Source organism: Mesoplodon mirus (assembly GCF_964341445.2).
Source record: "Mesoplodon mirus genome assembly, chromosome: 19".
NCBI lineage: Eukaryota > Metazoa > Chordata > Mammalia > Artiodactyla > Ziphiidae > Mesoplodon > Mesoplodon mirus.
Genome location: NC_138995.1, coordinates 7,369,198 through 7,390,783, shown reverse-complemented (window position 1 = coordinate 7,390,783; position 21,586 = coordinate 7,369,198). Strand labels below are relative to the sequence as shown.

The 21,586-nt window shown below is 43.5% G+C and overlaps 2 protein-coding genes across 2 annotated transcripts in view; both read left to right on the top strand.

The window, feature by feature from the left end:
* The window catches only part of GAN (gigaxonin), a 59,749-nt gene that overhangs the window by 15,505 nt on the left and 22,658 nt on the right, over positions 1–21,586 (top strand). The window contains exons 2-3 of the mRNA XM_082606027.1: positions 16,786–16,900; positions 19,191–19,541. Of these exons, the coding sequence (XP_082462153.1) occupies positions 16,786–16,900; positions 19,191–19,541 (466 nt within the window). The remainder of the gene's footprint in view (positions 1–16,785; positions 16,901–19,190; positions 19,542–21,586) is intronic.
* LOC309795471 (protein SLC31A2-like) lies at positions 4,282–6,596 on the top strand (the record flags this gene model as incomplete). The annotated part of the gene is made up of 2 exons (XM_082607844.1): positions 4,282–4,346; positions 6,074–6,596. The coding sequence occupies 2 exons, from the start codon at positions 4,282–4,284 to the stop codon at positions 6,498–6,500; spliced, it is 492 nt and encodes a 163-aa protein (XP_082463970.1). The 3' UTR covers positions 6,501–6,596.

Genomic DNA, 21,586 nt, shown 5'->3' with positions numbered 1-21,586 from the left:
AAAACTTCTTTTTTTATTGAAGCAGAGTTGATTTACAATGTTGTGTTAATTTCTGCCATACAGCAAAGTGATTCAGTTATACATATACATATATATACATTCTTTTTTAAAATATTGTTTTCCGTTATGGTTTATCATAGGATATGAAATGTAGTCCCTGTGCTGTACAGTAGGACCTTGTTGTTATTCATTCTATATATAAAAGCTAACATCTGCTAACCCCAAATTCCCACTCCATCCCTCCCCCAGTCCCCTCCCCCTTGGCAACCACAAGTCTGTTCTCTATGTCTGTGAGTCTGTTTCTGTTTCGTAGAGAAGTTCATTTGTGTCATATTTTAGATTCCACATATAAGTCATATCATATGGTATTTGTCTTTCTCTTTCTGACTTAGTCAAGTTCAAACTTTTAAGTGCTTCTTGTACTCGACCTGTCTGCTGTGTTTATCACTCTAGGCTCTCCAGGCCTCTGTGACACCTTTGTCCCATTTCCGCCACAGTCTCCTTTTCTGGTTCTTTCCTCGTCTGTCCCTAAACGTGATGTGGCACAAGCTTCTGTCTTCTCCCTGTACTCTCCCCACAACAGTCTCATCAAATCATCACCAAAGGTGCTGCTGCCCGCTCTCTTCTGAGCCCCAGGCCTGGACATCCGACGGCCCGCTACACGGCCACCCCACACCCAGTCAGGTCCAGCTCCCTCTGCCCCGGGCAGGTTGTCCTTCATTACCAGACTCTGCAGGAGAAACGGGGGAGTCCTCAGGGCGCCACCCCCTCCCTTACCCTCCTGGAAGCTGTCTCTTCGTTACCATCGCCGGCACTCGTGCTCTAGCTTCCATGATTCCTGAGTTGTGGCAGGATCTCTGCTGGTCCATCAGTCTCCCAGAGCTGCCACCAGAGTGATGTTTCTAGAATGTAATTAGATAATGTTCGAAACTCCAGTGTCTTTGGGGATGTGGCTGATTCAGGCGCTGGGGCAGGAAGAATATACTATGTGCCTGGAGCATTTGTGCCAGAAAGTAAGGTAAAGAGGTGCTCAAAAGAAGATAGAGGCTTTCAGAAAGAGCACAGACTTGGCCTGAAAGAAGTCCCGACAGCCAAATTTGGAATGATATGAGCAAGAAAATGAATACCAACAACATTGGATTATAATCCATAGAATAAAGAAATACCTGTGTGTCTATGGATGAATAAATGGATGGATGGATAAATTAATGGTGGAGAAGAAACAGTTCTTTCTTACAGAAGAATTTCAATTAATAAATGTAGAAGAAGGAATAAGAGAATAGGAAATCATCCGTGGAACACCACAGTAATAATGGAGACTAAAATTAGTGGACAAGAGTTTGAAGAGAAGAAGGATATTTGCATATTCTCACATTACCTCTTCTGATATAGTTATTAATTACAAAGGGAAAAATAGTATCTTACAGTGGAGAAACCTAACAGCACCTAACCAAGTGGCCAAGGTTAAGGTCAGCACATTGACACATGGTTAATAACATGCCCAAGGTTAATAGCATATTGACATCATGTTTTCCCTGATGTGACAGGCACAGCATCACTTTGGTAGTATCCCTGCCAGAAATGCTCAGCCTCAGTCTAATCATAAGAAATTAAACCCAAGTTCAGGGACATTGTGCAGAATAATTGACCAGTGCTCACCAAAGTGTCAGGTCTTTAAAGATGAAGAAAGACTGAGGAACTGTCACAGGTTAGGTTAGGGACACAACAACTAAATGCAGTTTGGAACCCTGGATTGGGTCCCAGAATGGAGAAAGGACATTAGGGGGAAAACTGGTTAAATTTGAATAAAGTCTATAGTTTATTGAATAGATTGACCAGTCTTTATTTCTTAGTTTTGATCATTGTACTACGATTATATAGGTTACATACTAAGTGAAGTAACCAGAGAAAGACAAAGATCAAATGATGTTGCTTATATGTGGAATCTTAAAAAAAAAAAAAAAAGATACAAATGAACTTATTTACAAAACAGAAATAGGGCTTCCCTGGTGGCGCAGTGGTTGGGAGTCCGCCTGCTGATGCAGGGGACACGGGTTCGTGCCCCGGTCCGGGAAGATCCCACATGCCGTGGAGTGGCTGGGCCCGTGAGCCATGGCCGCTGAGCCTGTGCGTCCGGAGCCTGTGCTCCGCAACGGGAGAGGCCACAACAGTGAGAGGCCCGCGTGCGGCAAAAAAAAAAAAAAAAAAAAAAAAAAAACAGAAATAGACCCATAGGCATAGAAAACAAACTTATGGTTACCAAAGGGGAAAGGGGGGGGATATATTAGGAGTTTGGGATTAACATATACACACTACTATATATAAAATAGATAACCAACAAGGACCTACTGTAGTACACAGAGAACTCTACTCAATGTTTTGCAATGACCTGTAAGGGAAAAGAATCTGAAAAAAAATAGATGTATATGTGTGTATAACTGAAACACTTTGCTGTATTCCTGAAGCTAACACAGCATTGTAAATCAACTATACTTTAATAAAATTTTTTTAATTAAAAATATTTTTTTATTTTAAAAATTAAAAAAAAAATTTAACTGTAATTTATTAATAGTAGATATGCTTCATGAAGGGTATACAGGAACCCTACAATTCTTAAAAACTTTTTTGTGAGTTTAAAATTATTTCAAAATGAAAAGACTTTTAAGAAACTCCTCATAAGTGTCTCCATTTCCCTCAAGGTGAAGTCCACATTCTTTTGCATGGCCCCTCGACTTGGGTTTGTTTGATTTCTTACAACCTTTGATTGAGGTTGCACATTTTTGGCAAGAACAGCACATGGGCGATGCTGCACCCTCCTCGGTGCATTGTATCAGGGGTCCGTGTTGGCAGTTTGTCCCAACATCAGTAGTGTTGGTTTGATCACATGGTTAGAGATGATGTCCACCAGGTTAATCCACTCCTTTTCTCTTTGTAATTAACATGTAATTAATGGGGCGAGACTTTGAGATTATGTAAATATTGCATTCCCCATCAACTTTCTAGTTTTAGCATCCGCTTATGCTCTGTAACTATCATTCCTTCTGTATGTATTAGTCGGGCTCCTAAATTTTAGGCTTAAGCAGCTGGGTAGGAAATCGTACCGTTTACCACGATGGGGACAGTAGAGGGAGGAACGGGCTTTCAGCAGGTTGGGACAAAGATTTATTGTGGAACGTAAAGGGTACTTTATCTAGAGGCTTCAGATGAGGGGGTTAAAACCCAAATTCCTAGAAATGACTGGTAACATTTCATTTTACTAACATTAAGACCGTGGTTAGAAGTGACAGTTGGTCAGTTCCTCAAGGGTGGGGACCACCAGCTGGTTGAGATCCAGTTTCTAAATCCATGCCCAGCGCTAAATGCTGTGCCCGGGCAGTGAAGGGACTAGCTGTGCAAAACAGAGTCACCATTTTTATGGGTTTGGTCTCACTTTACAGCTTTCCCTCTGTCAATTGCTGCGTTTCTGCCAGGAGTAATTAATGTCACCCGTGGTCGTGTACACCCACTGTCCCTGTGATATTTTGTGGATACCACCTCCTCCCTCCCTCCCTGTCCGCTCCCCACCCCCCAGCACTGGCTCACAGTCTACACAGTTTCCTTGAGCTGTCCCTGTTTGAGGTGTAGTGCACACTTTGCACGTTCTCTTTTCAGAAAACATCACCTTCCCTAAGGTGAATTTCTATTTTGTTCAAATCACATGACTGAAAGGCATATACTTTGTGTTTTCGTATTTCTTCCAGATACTGATGTCATTGGATGTGGTTACTCAGGGCGGATCTAAATATGAAACGCTGTACTTCATCTTCAGAGTGGATGATGTGATAAGAGGAGGAAGATGGAAAACATTTTTGTGGATCCTCACGTGTTGTGTGATGGGGGAGCGGGGCGGTGGTCAGGGACAGATAGGACTGTGGCCTCTGCTTCCTCTATGGTGAAGTGGCTCTGCTTCGGCTTCATTACCAGGGGCTGGTTTGGTGGGCTGACACCTGGACAGTAAGCCTTTCATTTTCTGGAACCCTTTCCTAACCTTCGCACTTTTCCGTCACTCTGTAGCTCCTCATTCCCCATGCAGTGCCCCAGTGATGGTGAGGGGAAGGCAGCAAAGCAGGGCAGGATGGAGTGCCAGGCAGTTAGGCACATTCACAGATGACAGGCCTCCCCTACAGCCAGTTTACATTTGGGCCTCAGCACAAAGGCAGATGATTGCATCAGGGGCCTCTGGATAGTGGAACATTTGAACACTCGATTCTTGAATGCTGACTACAGCACACCCTGGCTCGGATGCCGGGGGAAAGCAGCACCTTCCCCCCAGTGCAGACCAACCAGCGGATGCTGTACAGGGGAGTGTACAGATGCTTAGCTGGTGAATGCTGCCACTTCTGAACACTTGTGCTCATTTTGTTTCGGAGCCAAATGAAAACAGTAACTGATCACTGCAGCGTTAAAATCCATTGGTTCCCCCACCTGGCTGTGTGCCGTTATCGAGTGCGTGGTATTTTTCAAGTGCCCATTCAGTACTGGACACTTTATGGGGTGTGCAGGTATAGCAGTGAGCAGAACAAGGTCCCTGTTTTCATGGATGTAAACATTAAACAAATGCCGTCTATTAGATGGTGGTAAATTCTAGGAATAAAATAAAGCAGGGAGGGGAGTGGGGATGTTAATTAATTAATACGTTTATTTATTTATTTATCTATTTTTTAAATTTATTTTTGGCTGCTTTGGGTCTTAGTTGCTACGCACAGGCTTTCTCTAGTTGGCGGTGAGCGGGGGCTACTCTTCATTGCGGTGCAGGGGCTTCTCATTGCTGTGGCTTCTCTTGTTGTGGAGCACGGGCTCTAGGCACTCAGGCTCAGTAGTTGTGGCTCGCGGGCTCTAGAGTTCAGGGTCAGTAGTCGTGGCGCATGGGCTTAGTTCCACTGCATGTGGAATCTTCCCAGACCAGGGCTCGAACCCGTGTCCCCTGTGTTGGCAGGCGGATTCTTAACCACTGAGCCACCAGAGAAGCCCAGGGGCTATTATTTTAGATAACAGGGTACCTGGGCTGCTATTTGGAGGTATAACTGGAGTAGAGACCTGAAGTCAGTGAAGGATTAAGTCTTCCTTCCACTAATCAAGGAAGTGGGAGGTGGAGAGAATATTCCAGGCAGGAGGGAATACATCAGAATAAGCTGGGGTACTTTTAAAATACACATTGTCTTGGACCTGACATAATTGGTCTAGGACCTGCTTTTCTATAAAAGCTCTTCAGAAGCTTCTGGGAAGCAGGTTGGGGAGCTACTCTTAAAATCCATTAAAAGTATGAGTCATTCCAGGATCTATATGAGGAAAACAGTGTTGATGGTAAATGAGTAAAAACCGTAATCCCTCTGGGTAAAAAGAATTGGAGGCAAAGAGAAATGAATAGAGGAAATTAAAGGAAATAATGAAGGGAAAGAAACAGTCTTGAACCTTAATGAGAATGCTATTCTTATAATAAAGTTTGATTCTCAGAATAATAGAGGACTGCGGCTCTGGTCCCCGTTTCTACTTTTTCTTTGGCACCTCCTGCTCTGAGTGAACCAGTGTCCTGCTGGTGGCAGTTCCCAGACAGGACACACAGCACCATACCTGTGATTTCTCGTGGTTTCCTCTGCTCACTGCTCCCTGACTTTGCTTGGTCTTGTGGGAGGAGCATTGCAAGGATTAGCTAGCCTATGTAGGTTGAGGTGCTGTGCAAGGGGAGCTTACCTAGAGGTTGGCCGATGGCACCTAGCTCATATCCCACCGTGTGCCTCGGGATCTCCTTGGACCTCCCTCTGGGACACCTGGTCACGTGTCAGACATCGGTGTAAACGCTTTTCTCCTGTGTAGATGTAATTCTTAGGTGGCAGAACTGGGGGATAGATGGGTTCCTGCATTCCCATCCACCAAAAAGCAGGCCTTGTCGTGAGAGGATGCCATCTGTTGATGGAAATACTACCTGCACATTTATATTTCATAAAGTTGACTGGGACTAAAAAAATACATTTTAAAAATAGACTGCCTTTTTTAGAGCAGCTTAAGGTTCACAGCAAAATTGAGAGGAAGATAGAGGTTCCCCATATACCTCCTACCTACTTCCGCTTCTCTTTGATTTCTGGAGTGTCCACAGTCCTTCAGGCATGGCCCTTTTGGTGTTGGTCATCTTGCTCCTGGCTGTGTGGTATGAAGGCATCAAGGTTGGCAAAGCCAGGCTGCTCCACCAGGCCCTGATGAACCTGTGCATCTCCACCAGCCAGCAGCTCATCGAAGAGACAGACCAGAATTCTTCAAGCTCAGAGTCCCCCGCAGTCAGCAGAACCCACCTCAGGTGGTTCTTGTGTCACTTCGGCCAGTCTCTACTTCATGTTGTTCAGGTGGTCATCGGCTACTTCATGATGCTGGCTGTTATGTCCTACAATACCTGGATTTTCTTTGGCGTGGTCCTGGGCTCAGGTGTGGGCTACTACCTAGCCTATCCACATCTCAGCATGACTTAGCTGGTGACAGCTGTGCAGTCTCTGGGGGCTGGAGAGAGCTGGGGCCCCTCCTTCCAGACATTGAACTTCCAGCCCCACGTCTCCTTTTTCTTCTGTTGGCTGTTCTCACGGCATTCCCAGCTCCTGGAAACTTTGAGCTGAAGCCAGCACTTGTTCCCTGGAGTTCAGAGGCCACTGCAGCTCCTCAGCCAGGCTGCAGAGGGCCCAGGCATAGTCTTTCTGTGCCTTAAGAAGGCTGCTGTGACCAGAGGGTGGATGAAGAGACCAGAACCCGGGGGGCAGGTTTCATGATGATGGCAGCATATGCTGGGACCTGTTTCCCTTTCTTGGGGGGAGAGTGATAGCAGACTAAAGGCAGAGAAGCAGGACTGTTAGCAAGGCTTTGACCCATCCTCCAAATAGAGTGAGCTCCTCCCATCAGACAGCACTGCCTGCAGGAAGATACTTTAATGGCTTTAGGTGTCAGGGAGCTCTTCATGGCCTTCATGCCCCCCGCTTATCCTGATCCTCCTTCTATGCAAAACCAAGAACTGCATTGAATAATATTCAATACAGATGTTCTTTATATATTACTTACTGCTCACCCATAATGATCTGGTAGGGAAACCTGACTCATCCATTTAAAATACTGAGTAAGCCACAGGGGGTAATGACTGAAGATGCAATAAGCAGTCAAACCAACACATTACACAAGTAGAGTTAGGTGGGGCTCTTCAGATATTTGAACCTTTTCACTTTAAAGAAAAGGAAAGATTAGACCCAGGGAGAGAAAAATCACTGCTGTATACTGTAATGTCTACACTCAAGTACCTCATGGGCTAGATGAAAGATGGTCTGAAGCTTTGAGAATTTAAAAAGAAATATATTTTAATAAATATATATTTTTAAATAGTCAAAAAAACCCAAACAAACAGAACATGTGTAGCCTCCCCCATGCTCAGCATCGCCCACCAGAGGGGAGCCTTTGTTACAACTGATGATGCTCCATTGACACATCATCCCCCAGGGTCCATAGTTTACGTTAGGGTTCACTCTTGGTGTATATTTTTTGGGTTTGGACAGATGCATAATGACATGTATCCACCATCGTAGTAACATACTGACTAGTGTCACTGCCCTGAAATTCCTCTGCCCTAAAGATCCTTTTTTGGTGTGGTTTTTAGGAGCTCACGAAGACAAAAAAAGGGGGAGGGGGCATCTGTAAAACCGGCTCCCCACAGGAGCAGACGTCATTAGTTGGGCCTCAGTGGGCAAATGCAGTGCTGAGCCCACGCCCCTCTGCTCTTGAGAGCTACCCAGTTTGAGGTGACATGAATCATTTGAAACCGTGTGAGTAATACCCGTGAATTTCCCTGGAGTTTCTGTAAAGCTTGACTCCTTGAGCATTACATTCTCTTGCATCCTATTTGAGTAGGTTTCTTTGCTTTTATTGGAGACAAGCTTTTGCATCCCGGGGGAGGAAAAGTCACTTAGATGTCTCCTCTGTCACTGTTATATCAAATCCCGTTCAGTAATGTCTACCGTGAGGAGGAGGGCCAGGACTGATCATCTGGGGTGTTTGTTATGACATTTAGACACACCGGACTTTTCCAGCAATTGGAAGCCAGAGGATAGTATATAGCCAGCAGAGGACTTTGCTCTGTTACACTTTTTTAACAGTCGTAGACCTTTTTCATGGATGTAAAACTTTGAATCATACCAGCTTCTTTATTAGCCAACAACTTTTTTCTTATAAAACTTCTTTTCAGTGTTGTCAAGAGAAAGAAAAACTGATTTTGTTTCACTGTGTTTAAGTTTAATAGAACAGAAAATAAATGCTTGCCCAGAGAGGGTAGGTGATTGGAGGGAAAATGGACTTGCACTGCATCACCCACAGAAGGCGTATTATAAATCCTATGAAACTGACTGAGTTGGCTGGACTTTATCCTCTAGGACTCAACAGAATGTGTCTCCAGAGCTGAGTCTCCGCCTAACTTTTTGGTGTGTTTCAGCAGTTTAGCCCAGAAGTGCTCAGGGATGTGGAAGCCCTCAAATCACCTTATTTAACCTCTTCTTTTTACAAATGAGAGAACAGGGGCGGGGCGGGGGGAATGTTTTGCCCTAGAAACAGAAAACTGGGGAAGAATGTGATAGGCATGGATATTTATATCTGAACACTGGAGGCCCAATCTTACAATACTCCCCATTATTTCTAGTTTTTTCAAAGCGTGTTATGCAATTCTCAAACTGATGTTTTAAGACTACGGCAGTTTCTAGGAGAGAGTTTGTAAATTGACATCACATAATAATAATAAAAACAAGGATTTTGTGACTTCCAATAAATTTACATATGACTCTATATCTTCCTGGGGTGGAGATACAAAACAGAAAAGAAGAGGGAGAGGGGCGATATCAGGGTAGGAGATTAAGAGGTACAAACTGTTGGGCTTCCCTGGTGGCACAGTGGTTAAGAATCTGCCTGCCAATGCAGGGGACGTGTGTTCGAGCCCTGGTCCGGGAAGATCCCACATGCCGCAGAGCAACTAAGCCCGTGCACCACAACTACTGAGCCTGCGCTCTAGAGCCCGTGAGCCACAGCTACTGAAGCCCACGTGCCTAGAGCCCATGCTCTGCAACAAGAGAAGCCACCACAATGAGAAGCCTACGTGCAGCAACGAAGACCCAATGCAGTCAAAAATAAATAAATAAATTTAAAAAAAAAAGAGGTACAAACTCTTATGCATAAAATAAGCTACAAGGATCTATTGTACCACACAGGGAATATAGCCAGTATTTTATAATAATTATCAATGGACTATAACCTTTAAAACTTGTGAGTCACTATATTGTATACCTGTAACTTATATAGCATTGTACATCAACTATACTTTAATTAAAATAAGAAAGGAAACAGAAGAGTTGATTTACTTCCTTATATATATGGACTAACTTTAGAAACAAAACTATTGGTTATTAACCCTTTGGCTTAGTTGTTGTTTTTTTTTTTTTAAGTCATTAACTCATTCAGTCCAGTTCACTGAATTCTCAGTTATATGTGGCAGAGAAGATAGAAATGATGTGCAAGGTGAGAAAATTCTAGATGAAAAAGGGAAAATACAGAGAAAATGTGTTGGTAGATATTGGGAAAATTAGGGTATTTACTGGAGGAAAGAAATGTGAAACAGAATGCAACAAAAACTGGAGGGATGTAGAGATTTAATTGGGGAATGGGGGAGGGGGAAGTGAAGACAAGAAGAGGGAAAATAAGACAAGTTGATGAGGTTTCTAAATGAGAAAGGGATGGCAAGTATCCAAGAAATGAAAGAAGGGGGAACTTCCCTGGTGGTCCATTGGTTAAGACTCCGTTTTTCCAATGCAGGGAGTGGGGGTAAGATCCCTGGTCGGGGAACTAAGATCCTGCGTGCCCCACGCGAGGACAAAAAAAAAAAAAAAAAGTCTTATAAAAATATTGAATCACTATGTTGTACTCCTAAAACTAATATTGTAAATCAACTATACTTCAATAAAAATCTTTTAAAAATAGAAAGCAGAGCCTCCCTGGTGGCGCAGTGGTTGAGAGTCCACCTGCCGATGCAGGGGATACGGGTTCGTGCCCCGGTCTGGGAGGATCCCATATGCCGCGGAGCGGCTGGGCCCGTGAGCCATGGCCGCTGAGCCTGCGCGTCCGGAGCCTGTGCTCCGCAACGGGAGAGGCCACAACAGTGAGAGGCCCGCATACCGCAAAAAAAAAAAAAAAAAATAGAAAGCAATGAAAGAAGGAAGTAACTGCAAATGACAGCAGGCTGTGAAGCAAGACAGTTTCACAGCAGGTCTGAGTGACTCTTAGTGTCTAAGATGGATAAAGACTAACGGCCAACTTTCACTATATTCCTGACGGACAGTTGGATATCAGCTTCCTGAGACGTCACCTGCAGGCTGGTGATGGTCTGTGAATTGTCACCCGGCCCTGATAATATAAGTACACACGGAGAGTAAGAGTTAGAAACTCTTGTAGCAGTTTGACAGAATAATTTTATGTCTGTTGAATCAAATGGTAAAAGAGTTGGGGCCACAGGAATTTCCTGGCGGTCCAGTGGTTGGGACTCTGCACTTTCATTGCTGTGGCCCAGGTTCAATCCCTGGTCAGCGCAACCAAAAAAAAAAAAAATTTTTTTTAAAGAATTGGGGCCTGTATTTTATGGCTTTTAAATTTTGTTTTTTAATAACTCATTCATTTTTTTTTTTTTTTTTTTTTTTTGCGTTACGCGGGCCTCTCACTGTTGTAGCCTCTCCCGTTGTGGAGCACAGGCTCCGGACGCGCAGGCTCAGCGGCCATGGCTCACAGGCCCAGCTGCTCCGCGGCATGTGGGATCCTCCCGGACCGGGGCACGAACCCGTGTTCCCTGCATCGGCAGGCGGACTCTCAACCACTGCGCCACTAGGGAAGCCCACTCATTCATTTTTTATTAAGGTATAATTGACATAGAACATTATATTAGTTTCAGGGTGTACAACATAATGATTTAATATTTGTGTATATTACAGAAGAGTCACCACAATAAGTCTAGTTAACATCTGTCACCACATTTTTTTCTTATGGTGAGAACTTTTAAGATCTGCTCTCTTAGCAACTTTCAGGTATTCAGTACAGTATTGTTAACTAGGCACCATGCCGTACACTTCATCCCCATTACATTTTTATCATATTTTACAAAAGATTCATCTGAGATGGGTTAGAAATACAAAAACACACATGGATAATTTGAGAAGCATCACTTAACCCCTTGCTACTCGGAGAGGTTCGGAGGGGTCTGCGTCACTGAGACTGTTACCAATGCAGAAACTCAGCTCCCACCACAGACCTTCTGAAAGCTTGAGAAGCTCTGTGCTTCAGACCTTTCTACATTGGATGCATGAAACTATTAGGAAGTTCTTCCTCGTATTGATTCTAGCTCTCCTTCACTGTACCTGAGATCCTGCAGGAAAAACATCTCCTGTGACAGCTCTTCAGATATTTAAAGACTGCTGTTAATTCAAAAACGTATTTTACAAATCATTATTGAACATCTATTCTTTGTAAACTGACAGGCTACACTGTAGGGTTATAGTGATGAAGAGGACTCCGACCCCAAGGAACTTGAGGTTAATAAAGGAGAGAGGAAATGGGCTTTGTACATAAATACCATCATACAAGACAGAACCTGATGATCCCACAAGATCCAGCGCCGGGGAAATTGATAACATGAGGAACTCTTTTCACCCGCAGGGCAGTGAGGGCGGAGGTGGAGCCTGGGGCAGGGCGGGGGAAGGGGAGCCACTGCCAGGCCGGCATTCGTACAGCTCCTGAGAAGATGGCAGGAATTGGACATGCGCAGACGGCATGAGGGAGAGATCAGAAGTGGGACCGAAAGATGGGAAGCTTGGGATCTGAATTTAAACCGTAATCAAAATAAGGTTTTATCAAAGTTGAGTTATTTGTAGTGAGGTGGATGGACCTAGAGTCTGTCATACAGAGTGAAGTAAGTCAGAAAGAGAAAAACAAATACCGTGTGCTAACACATATATATGGAATCTAAAATTTAAAAAAAATGGTCATGAAGAACCTAGGGGCAAGACGGGAGTAAAGACACAGACCTCCTAGAAAATGGACTTGAGGACATGGGGAGGGGGAAGGGTAAGCTGGGACAAAGTGAGAGAGTGGCATGGACATATATACACTACCAAACGTAAAATAGCTAGCTAGTGGGAAGCAGCCACATAGCACAGGGAGATCAGCTCGGTGCTTTGTGACCACCTAGAGGGGTGGGATAGGGAGGGTGGGAGGGAGGGAGATGCAAGAAGGGAGACATATGGGAACATATATATGTGTATAACTGATTCACTTTGTTATAAAGCAGAAGGTAACACCATTGTAAAGCAATTATACTCCAATAAAGATGTTTACAAATAAATAAATAAACTTATCAAAGGCAAAAAAAAATAAGGTTTTATAATTTAACCCTCAGATATTTAGAGACTTGAAGAGTACAATGATTCATTTTTCATGGGCTTTAAAAAGGGTCAGACTTTATGGATCTGAAATGGTCAATGCTCATATTTAAAGGAGTCTTTTTTTCAGTCCTCTTAGCCATTGTCTGTACCCTGCCATCTGCTGAAAGAAAACCATACTCTTTAAAAGGAAACACTTTTCACTGTGAAAACATGAGATAGTACAGTTGATCCATGAACAACATGGATTTGAACTGCACAGATCCACACATGCACGGATTTTTTTCAGTATTGCATGGGTCTACTTATATACAGATTAATTGGGAAAAAAATCCACGTATAAGTGGACCCATACAGTTCAAATCCATGTTTTTCAAGGGTCAACTGTACACGATCTGTGGTTGGTTGAGTGTGTGGGTGAGGATACGGGGAGCGGACTATTAGACTTGTGCATCTGCAGATTTTGGTATCCGTGTGGGTCCTGGAATCAGTCCCTCGAGGATACCAAGAGATGACTGTATAGTCATCTTAAAAAAAAAAATCCAGTCGCATGGTTGAAAAATAAAAAGGGGGCACACTGCACGGTCTCTTTGTAACCCCTTTCCCCGTCAGCCTGGTCCTCCTCGTCCTGCACTGTCCACAGCCTGTGGGCAGGCGCAGCCAGCTCTTGTTTGAACAACTTGAATTCTAGGTGGTGCCCCTCTATCTGAACACGTTTTAGAGCTACTGCCTTTAAATAGGTGCAAGACTCTGTATCTAGTCAGGAGAAAGAGACCACATAGTAATTTGAACAAAGACAGCTTAATATAAAGAATTTTTAACTGCAGCAAGAGATTAGAGTAATAAGGGATTGGCTACTAAGAAGTAAACTCTAAAAATTAAAGGAGTAGCTGGTGTACCCAGGGCTGAGATCCAGACTTTATTGGACGGCACACAGCCACAGCTCACCTCATGGCAGAGAAACCACACTGGTGGAATTTGCTTGAAATCAGCCCTCTGGAACCTGCCAGAAATCTGTCCTTTAAGGTATCTGGGAAATCTGTTCACAGGGAGGTGTCTCCCCAGAAACAGTTGACTGCAAAACTGCCTCTGGGAGTTCCAGGGAAAGCTGCAGGGTGCCGCTGGCAGCTGTGCACTGCGGGAGCCTATCCAGCTGCAGGACCAGAGCCCGGCAGCAAAACTCTCTCCTCCTGCAGTGTCTTTCCAGCACCCTCCACTGAGAAGCTTAACATCATGCCAGTTAATGCAGAAAAACTGTTGGAAAGGCTCAGAGCCATTTTCACAGAGCACGCGAAAAGGGTGGACTTGGAGCTGAGAGGCAATATGTTGATAACCAGCACGGTAACTAAGAAATACAAATAGTCATGACATCCTGAGTGAAACATTCCTGGAGGACGTGTCTGCATACGATAGATTTCAGAGCCAAATATTAATGATTTAGGTGTTATTCTTACTACTTACGTTATTTTTCTCTCTTGACTGAGAATTGACTGAAGATTTTTCTTCACTTTTAGTAAAAGTGTCAGTCATATAGCTACACCTAGGGTGCAGCAAGCAGAAAAGAAATGCCTTTTGAGTAAAATTATTAGTTCTATAGAAACTGTAGAGGTAGGAATAGCAGATACGGAATATAGGGGGGAAACAAAGTTGTCTAAAACATATGTTATATATTCCATCAGTTTTGCCCTCCTAAGGCCTGCCAAGGCATCCTGCTGTACCAGAATGAACCAGCTTTCCTTCTGCTGGCGCAGAGCTCTTACCCTAGGGTCATCCTTCACCATTCCTTTCCCTGCTTTTCTGTGTTGGATCATGTCTTTTTTTAGTCCAGAATCTTCCTCTTTCTTTGTTGGGGCAGTTTTTCCAACAGCATTCTGAGAAGGGCTGCATGGAAGATCAATTGTTTTGAGAGTTTGTATAGCTGAAAATGTCTATTCTGTCCTGATATTTGATGAGTAGTTTGGCTGGCTATAAAAATCTAGGTTGAAAATAATTTTCCTTCAGAATTTTGAAATCATTTCCACACTGCTATTAAAGTTCCATTTGGAAGTACGAAGCCATTCTGATACCCATTCCTTTCTGTGTAACCTGTTTTTCTTTCTGGAAGCTTATACGAATTTTTCTGTTTCCAGTATTCTGAAGTGTTACAATGACATGCCTCGGAAAGGCGTATTTTTATCCCTTGTTATGAGCATTTACTTGATGATATTCTCTCTTTTTTTTTTTTTTGCACGGACATTCCTGTTTTTCAGATGTTCAACCTTCCGGATTGATCTTCCAGTTTTCTTACCTTGTGTCTCCTATTTTCTACCTTTGTCTTTTTTGCTTTCTATTTTCTACCTTTGTCTTTTTTGCTTTCTTGGGAGACTTGAGGTCTACAACTTCTACGACTTGAAGTCTACAAGTCTGTGACTTCTACAACTTTTAATTTTGACATTACATTAAAAAAATTTTTTGTGTGTGTTCTTTAAAATGTTGTTGTTGCTCTCTGAATGTTCCCTTTTAGAGCATCCTATTTTTGTTTCATGAGCACAACATCCTCTCTTTTCTCTCTGGGAATGTTAATGAGAGGTTTTCTTTTTTCCTTGACTTTTCATCTTGCGTGATCTGTACTTTCTCCAAGTTGACTTTTTTTCTGCTGGTTTTGGTTTCTGTCTTTCTTCTTTGTTAGGCATCTGTTGAGTTGCTCAGTTTTAAGAGTGGGGCTCTAAAGCAGAGCTTCTTAACCCATGTGCCCCCCCCCAAGAAAAGATGTCACAATGTGTGAAGATAATGATGGTGTCAGCCCTCCAAGTGGCAGGGCAGCATCTGGGGAGGCTGAATCCCCCTGGCCCTACACACGGCCTCATCTGTTTACCCCAGGGTCATATTACATTTTCTGCATGTGATGTGAAGTGAAGAAGTTTCAGAAGTGCTCCCCACAGTGTGTGGGAAGCTCAGATCCCATAGGTTGGCTTAGTGACAGTGGGTTTCATTGTTGCACGGTCCACCTGGGTCATTTTCTTGAGGCAGATCTGTGCCCATATCTTTAGATGTTTCCTTTGGGGCTGATCAAATCCTCCAGAAGAGTCATCAGGTTCTCACCTGGAGGATGTAGGTCTAGCTTTCAGTAATTTTAGGAGCAAAATTGAGAAAAAAGACTGATGATCTCAGCATTCAATATGTAAACACTCTCTTGACTCTCTCAGTTTTTGGTGCAGTGCACCTACCCTCAGATGTGCCTGCTACCCCCCTGTCCAGAGACGCCCCCTCCATCTCACACTCTTCAGAGCACATCGCTTATCTTCCACTGGAGCTGGGGAGCCTTACTAAACAGGGCAGAGGAGTCGTGTATCTATGTGGAGCAAAGATCTGGGAACTCACCTATTTCCTAAGACTTTGTCAGTCTCTTCTGTAATTAGCTCATCCTTCACCCCTCCTTCCACAGCTTCCTCATCCTACCAATTCCGAGCCTTGGGGGGGTACTTAAATGCAACTTAGGTTGTGTCTGAGCTTCCCTCGCTGCTAAATTAGGAATATCTTTTAGATCTTGAGTAAAGTATCTGTTCTTAAACAAGGCACAGAAAGTGTTGACTGTGAAAAATTATTCTTCACATTGTTCATCACCTTAAAAAAAAGTGTCAAGTCTGCCAAAGGTTTGATATCAAGAAGATAATAAAAAACGCCTACACCTCAATATGAGGAGGGTGATTAGCTCAGTTAAAAGTGAGACTTGAGGGACTTCCCTGATGGTGCAGTGGTTAAGAATCTGCCTGCCAATGCAGAGGACACGGGTTCGAGCTCTGGTCCGGGAAGATCCCACGTGCGGCAGAGCTACTAAGCCTGTGCGCCACAACTACTGAGCCTGCGCTCTAGAGCCCGCGAGCCACAACTACTGAGCCCTCGTGCTACAACTACTGAAACCCGCGCATGTAGAGCCTGTGCTCCGCAACAAGAGAAGCCACCACGATGAGAAGCCTGCACACTGCAACGAAGAGTAGCCCCTGCTCGCTGCAACTAGAGAACGCCCGCGTGCAAGACCCAACGCAGCCATAAATAAATAAATGAATGAATGAATGAATAAAAAAGAGAGAGACTTGAACTGAACATGTGTTTCTGTTTTGTTTGTTTTTTTTAAGAGGTAGCACTCTGAATCCTGGAACAAATGCTTTGTAGTTAAAAGACATAAAAAGTATGTTGCTCTAAAGTTAACAAATGAAATGTTTTAGATGTGATTCATATATGGATACGTATAATATACTTTATAGAGTATTTAGTGTGTAAATATTTCTAGCTATTTCTGTTCTTTCATAGAAATTTTACATTTTTTTCCCTTTCTTAGGACAAAGTTAAACTATAATCCTCCAAAAGATGATGGATCAACCTATAAGATTGAACTTGAAGGGATATCGGTAATGGTTATGAGAGAGATCCTGGATTACATCTTCAGTGGGCAGGTATGATGAGACACACAGGAAGGAGGACTGAGGAAAGGCTCCTCAAGCTCAGGGTGAGGGTCTCCTTCATCCACTCTGTGCCCGAGCAGCACTGTCATCTCCATCTTCTGTCACTGTGTGCTTGACTCGGGTCTCCTGCTGGACATGGCGCCCAAGGGTGTTCTTCCGGGGCTCTGCCCTTGAAAGAAAAGCAGACTAAGTAAGATCTTACCCAAATCCCAGGTTTTGTTTCTACCGTCCTGAGCTCCACCTTCCAGTCTGAGACATGAGGAACATGGGATGCTCCCTTCACTGCTGTCTTTTTGTTTTTTAAATCTTAATTCCAGTCTTGCTTTGTACCCACACTATCGGGGAACTCCTTCTGTCTCCACAGCGTGGACGTGGGAGGCTCCTTGGGCGGTGGGGATTATTTTGTAGAAATAAAGACTTCGAGCTTCACACCAGTGACAGGCACCTGCATTGTACTCATGATGCCTCCGTTCTGTTGCCTCAAGAGGACCAACATCCCTGTTCCCCCGCATTCTTTCGTTCTGATTTCCCTTTAGTCTCTGTACCCATTTATATTTCTGGGGATTTCATGAAAGCCAAGGAAGAAAGTGATCAGTGGCTAGTGGTCCTTTCCCTTTCTTTGCCCTCCTCCACCCCACTACTCCCCTGTTTATAATAGGATAATCTTGGGTGTGAATTAGGAAGAAGTTCATGGGCCTCACATCTCATTACACAAGAGTACGTTTTATCTTTACTCCTTTTGAGGGCTCATGTCCTGTTCTCTCCTTTATTCCTTCTTCCTCATTTCTTCTTTTAATTTTCCTTTTGTAAAGGCTCTGTCTCCTACATAAGTATTCTGAGTGTACTGCTCACTTTCTGTGAATATGTGCATTCTGTCCAGAGTCAAACTCGATGCTCATCGTCCTCTTTGAAGTTGTTTTATTGCATTTCATGATGTTATCACTTTCTCTTTTCTCTAGACACTAGGTGGTGGGTGTGTGGAAATAAGGTTATGTGTATGATTCTTAAAAATAAATGAATTTAGGGGCTTCCCTGGTGGCGCAGTGGTTGAGAGTCCACCTGCCGATGCGGGGGACACGGGTTTGTGCCCCGGTCCGGGAAGATCCCACATGCTGTGGGGCAGCTGGGCCCGTGAGCCATGGCCGCTGAGCCTGCGCGTCCGGAGCCTGTGCTCCGCCACGGGAGAGGCCACAACAGTGAGAGGCCCGCGTATCGCCAAAAAAAAAAAAAAAAAAAAAGAAGTTAAACCAATTTGGGGACAGCCCTTAAAATACTGGCAATGTTCTTTAGCATCACAAAACCAGGCTTAGGTCCAAACTCTTATCTAACTTGTAAAATCAGTTCAGTGGCAGTTATAACAAGTTAGAGGAGTGTATTCACGCTCAGGCTTGCGTTGGAAACTTGAAACCCTATTTATCTGTGGTACAGAACGTGCAAATTGTGGTAAAATGTTTCTTGCTGCACTTCACTGTGAAATCTCTCCTTAACGCTTCCTAATGGAGGATAAGTACCCATTCTTTCGGAGAGTCTGGACCGTTCGTGATTGTGACAGTATTTTAGGGGCCTGTTTCTTGATGTCGCCTTACTGTTGCGTAGAAAAACTGTGAAGTGGGTGGAGGAAGAAGCATCAATCAAGAAATTGAAGAAAATTAAGGAAAAGTAAATGTTCACAATGTTTAAAAAAAAAAATCTTCTTAGGGATTTATTCCAGAAAGTAGCTTTGAGACCAATTTGTATCTTTTGCACCAAGTGCAATGTTTTGTGTTCAGAATGAGGCCCCTCGGGCAGTGTGGCTCTCCCTGTCTTCAAGGGGCCGTGTGGTACCTTCCACGTACCATTTGGCAAAGAAGTGAACTTAATATATTTGGAGGCAGGATTTTCATTAGTTCAGGTGCTAACATTTAAAGAAATCGCCTTCAGTTTACCATAGAATGCGGAACTTGCCATTTCCTAAGCATTTCAGTCATTTAAGGTTTTTCTCTAAGTATAGAAGCGAGCCCCATGGACAGTTCACCTTGGCAGGGATACTGGTGGTTCATCTTGGTAAAGGAAGGGAAGAGCTGGGAAAAGTTAATCAGCCACGTGCTGCCTGTGTTGTCTGCAGGTGCCTTGGTGCCCTCCGACTATTCTTGAAAACAAAGCTGAACCATATGAAATTGCCAGTTTTCAATCATCTTTGACCTCTATAAATGGACCTTTCATATGGTCCAGCCTGATAGATTAGTGGTTGGGTTCTAAATATATACATTCAAATATAAACTATCTATGATCATTCTTACAGATCCGGCTGAATGAAGATACTATCCAAGATGTTGTGCAGGCAGCAGACCTGCTCCTGCTGACGGACCTTAAAACTCTCTGCTGTGAGTTCTTAGAAGGCTGCATTGCCGCCGAGAACTGCATCGGAATCCGAGACTTTGCGCTCCACTACTGCCTGCACCACGTGCATTACCTGGCCACGGAATACCTGGAGACTCACTTCCGGGATGTCAGCAGCACAGAGGAATTCCTAGAACTGAGTCCTCAAAAGCTTAAAGAAGTGATCTCTCTTGAGAAGTTAAACGTTGGCAACGAACGATATGTATTTGAAGCAGTCATCCGATGGATAGCACATGATACAGAAATAAGAAAGGTACCCGTACTTTATAGCGTGCTCTGACTTTGCCTTTTCACTTACTTATTCATTTGTTCGTTTATTTTTAATCCAAATTCTAGATGTTTTATTTTTCTCCTCCAACTTGAAAAACTGACAAGGTTGTGATCTAAACCATAACCTGGAAAACATCTTCCTATAGCCTCACTAAAGCAGTTTGTTGTTCAGACCAGTCTACCAAAGTCCATGTAACTCATCATATAGCAATGAAAATAGTAATACTTACAAGTCACATGATATCCTTTGAATGCTGTTATTAAGGGAAACGGGATTTCAAGCTAAGCTGGAGAGTATAGAAATGCACCCTACACTCCTCATCCTAGCTTTCAGCATCCTTCCCTCTACGATGGCGGGCTAACCCCTTCAGGGACTCTGATGCAGGAAGTGGGGTGAGAGAAGGGCACATGGAATTCTGGCAGAGGGCTGAATTCTGGCGCTGGGCTCTCCCTGGAGCGACTGACACCACTGGAGGAGAAAGTGGGGGAGCATTCCGGAGCTTTCATGGCAATGAGGTTCCAAATAGGAAGGTTCTAGGAGTGACAGCCTAGGAAGGAAGGGTCTTAGAGAATATCAGGCTTGAGATCCCCATTGTTAATACATTGGGGGAGGGAGCTTTAACCTTTAAATCACAAGGCTTTAAGTCTAATATTTATATACTAGAGGCTAGCTCCAATTACTATATCAAAATAAAGAAATATATTAGGTTTCAGAGTGGCTTTCAGAATGCATGATTGCATTGTTAATTGTTCTTAGTAACTCTTGGCTTACATTTTAATGATTATCTTGTAATTTTTAAATTCTGCAGGCCCATGAACATGTCCACTTAGAAACCACGTTCGTAGCTTCAGCTCCTTAGTACAATTAGTGTTCTGTTTTCCCCGTTGGTGGGGTAGATTGGGAAAGGGGATAGAGGAGTTTCCAGCTTGCTGCCACCACTGAAGTGTCTTCTCTCTGACCCTCTTCTTGCCTTAAAGTGATGAGGGCATGTAAGATGGAGCGGCTGCTGGGAAACAAGAGGCAGTTCCTCATCCTGTGGTTAATCTGAACCTGATGCTGTAAGGACTGCTGGCTTTCATTACTCAGGGTATAAAAGAGTGTACCTTAAAATGACAGTTTCAAAGCCCAGAAAAACTAGTCACCTTATGTATGTAGAGTGCTATAGTCAGTTGGTTCAAATCTGATGATTGAGCATGAAAAGTATATCATTCAGGGACTTCCCTGGTGGTCCAGTGGTAAAGAATCTGCCTTCCAGTGCAGGGGACGCGGGTTCGACCCCTGGTCGGAGAACTAAGATCCCACATGCCGCGGGGCAACTGAGCCGCACACCGCAGCTACTGAGCTCGCGTGCCTCAATGAGAGAGCCCGTGTGCCACAAACTACAGAGAGGAAACCCTCACGCCACAACTGGAGAGAAGCCCGCATGCCGCAACTAGAGAGAAACCCTAGCAGACTGCACACCGTAATGAAAAGATCCCTCATGCCTCAACAAAGAGCCCGTGTGCCGCAATTAAGACCCGACGCAGCCAAAAAATAAATAAATAAATAAGGAAAATAAATAAGGAAAATGCATGAATATTTTTTTAAAGAAGTGTATCATCCACATTATACATGTTAGATAATTTTTAACAGTAATTACTGAAGAAATAATTATATAATACTCAGGATTTTCTTTTCTGAAATTTGGCTTTTTCAGATTTTTCTTGTAATGTTAATGTTGATACATGTTCATTATCTAGTTGACCATATTGTATCAAGCTATTCCTGTATATAATGTTTCTATAAATGTGATGTAACTCACAGCACATCCAAGCATGTGAAATAAGGCAAATCATAGCAGGGTTCTTCTAAGTTTTCCTGTTGCTGTGGGAACCCTGTAGGGCATTAAAGAAAGCTGCTTAAAACTTCGCAGTGATACATCAAATATAAATCTGAAGTGATGGTTTTTTTAAGTTAAACTTTTTTTTATCAAGGCCAAGGGAAGTAGAAAGGAAAGGGGCCGTAAGCACATTCAAGCAGTACTGACC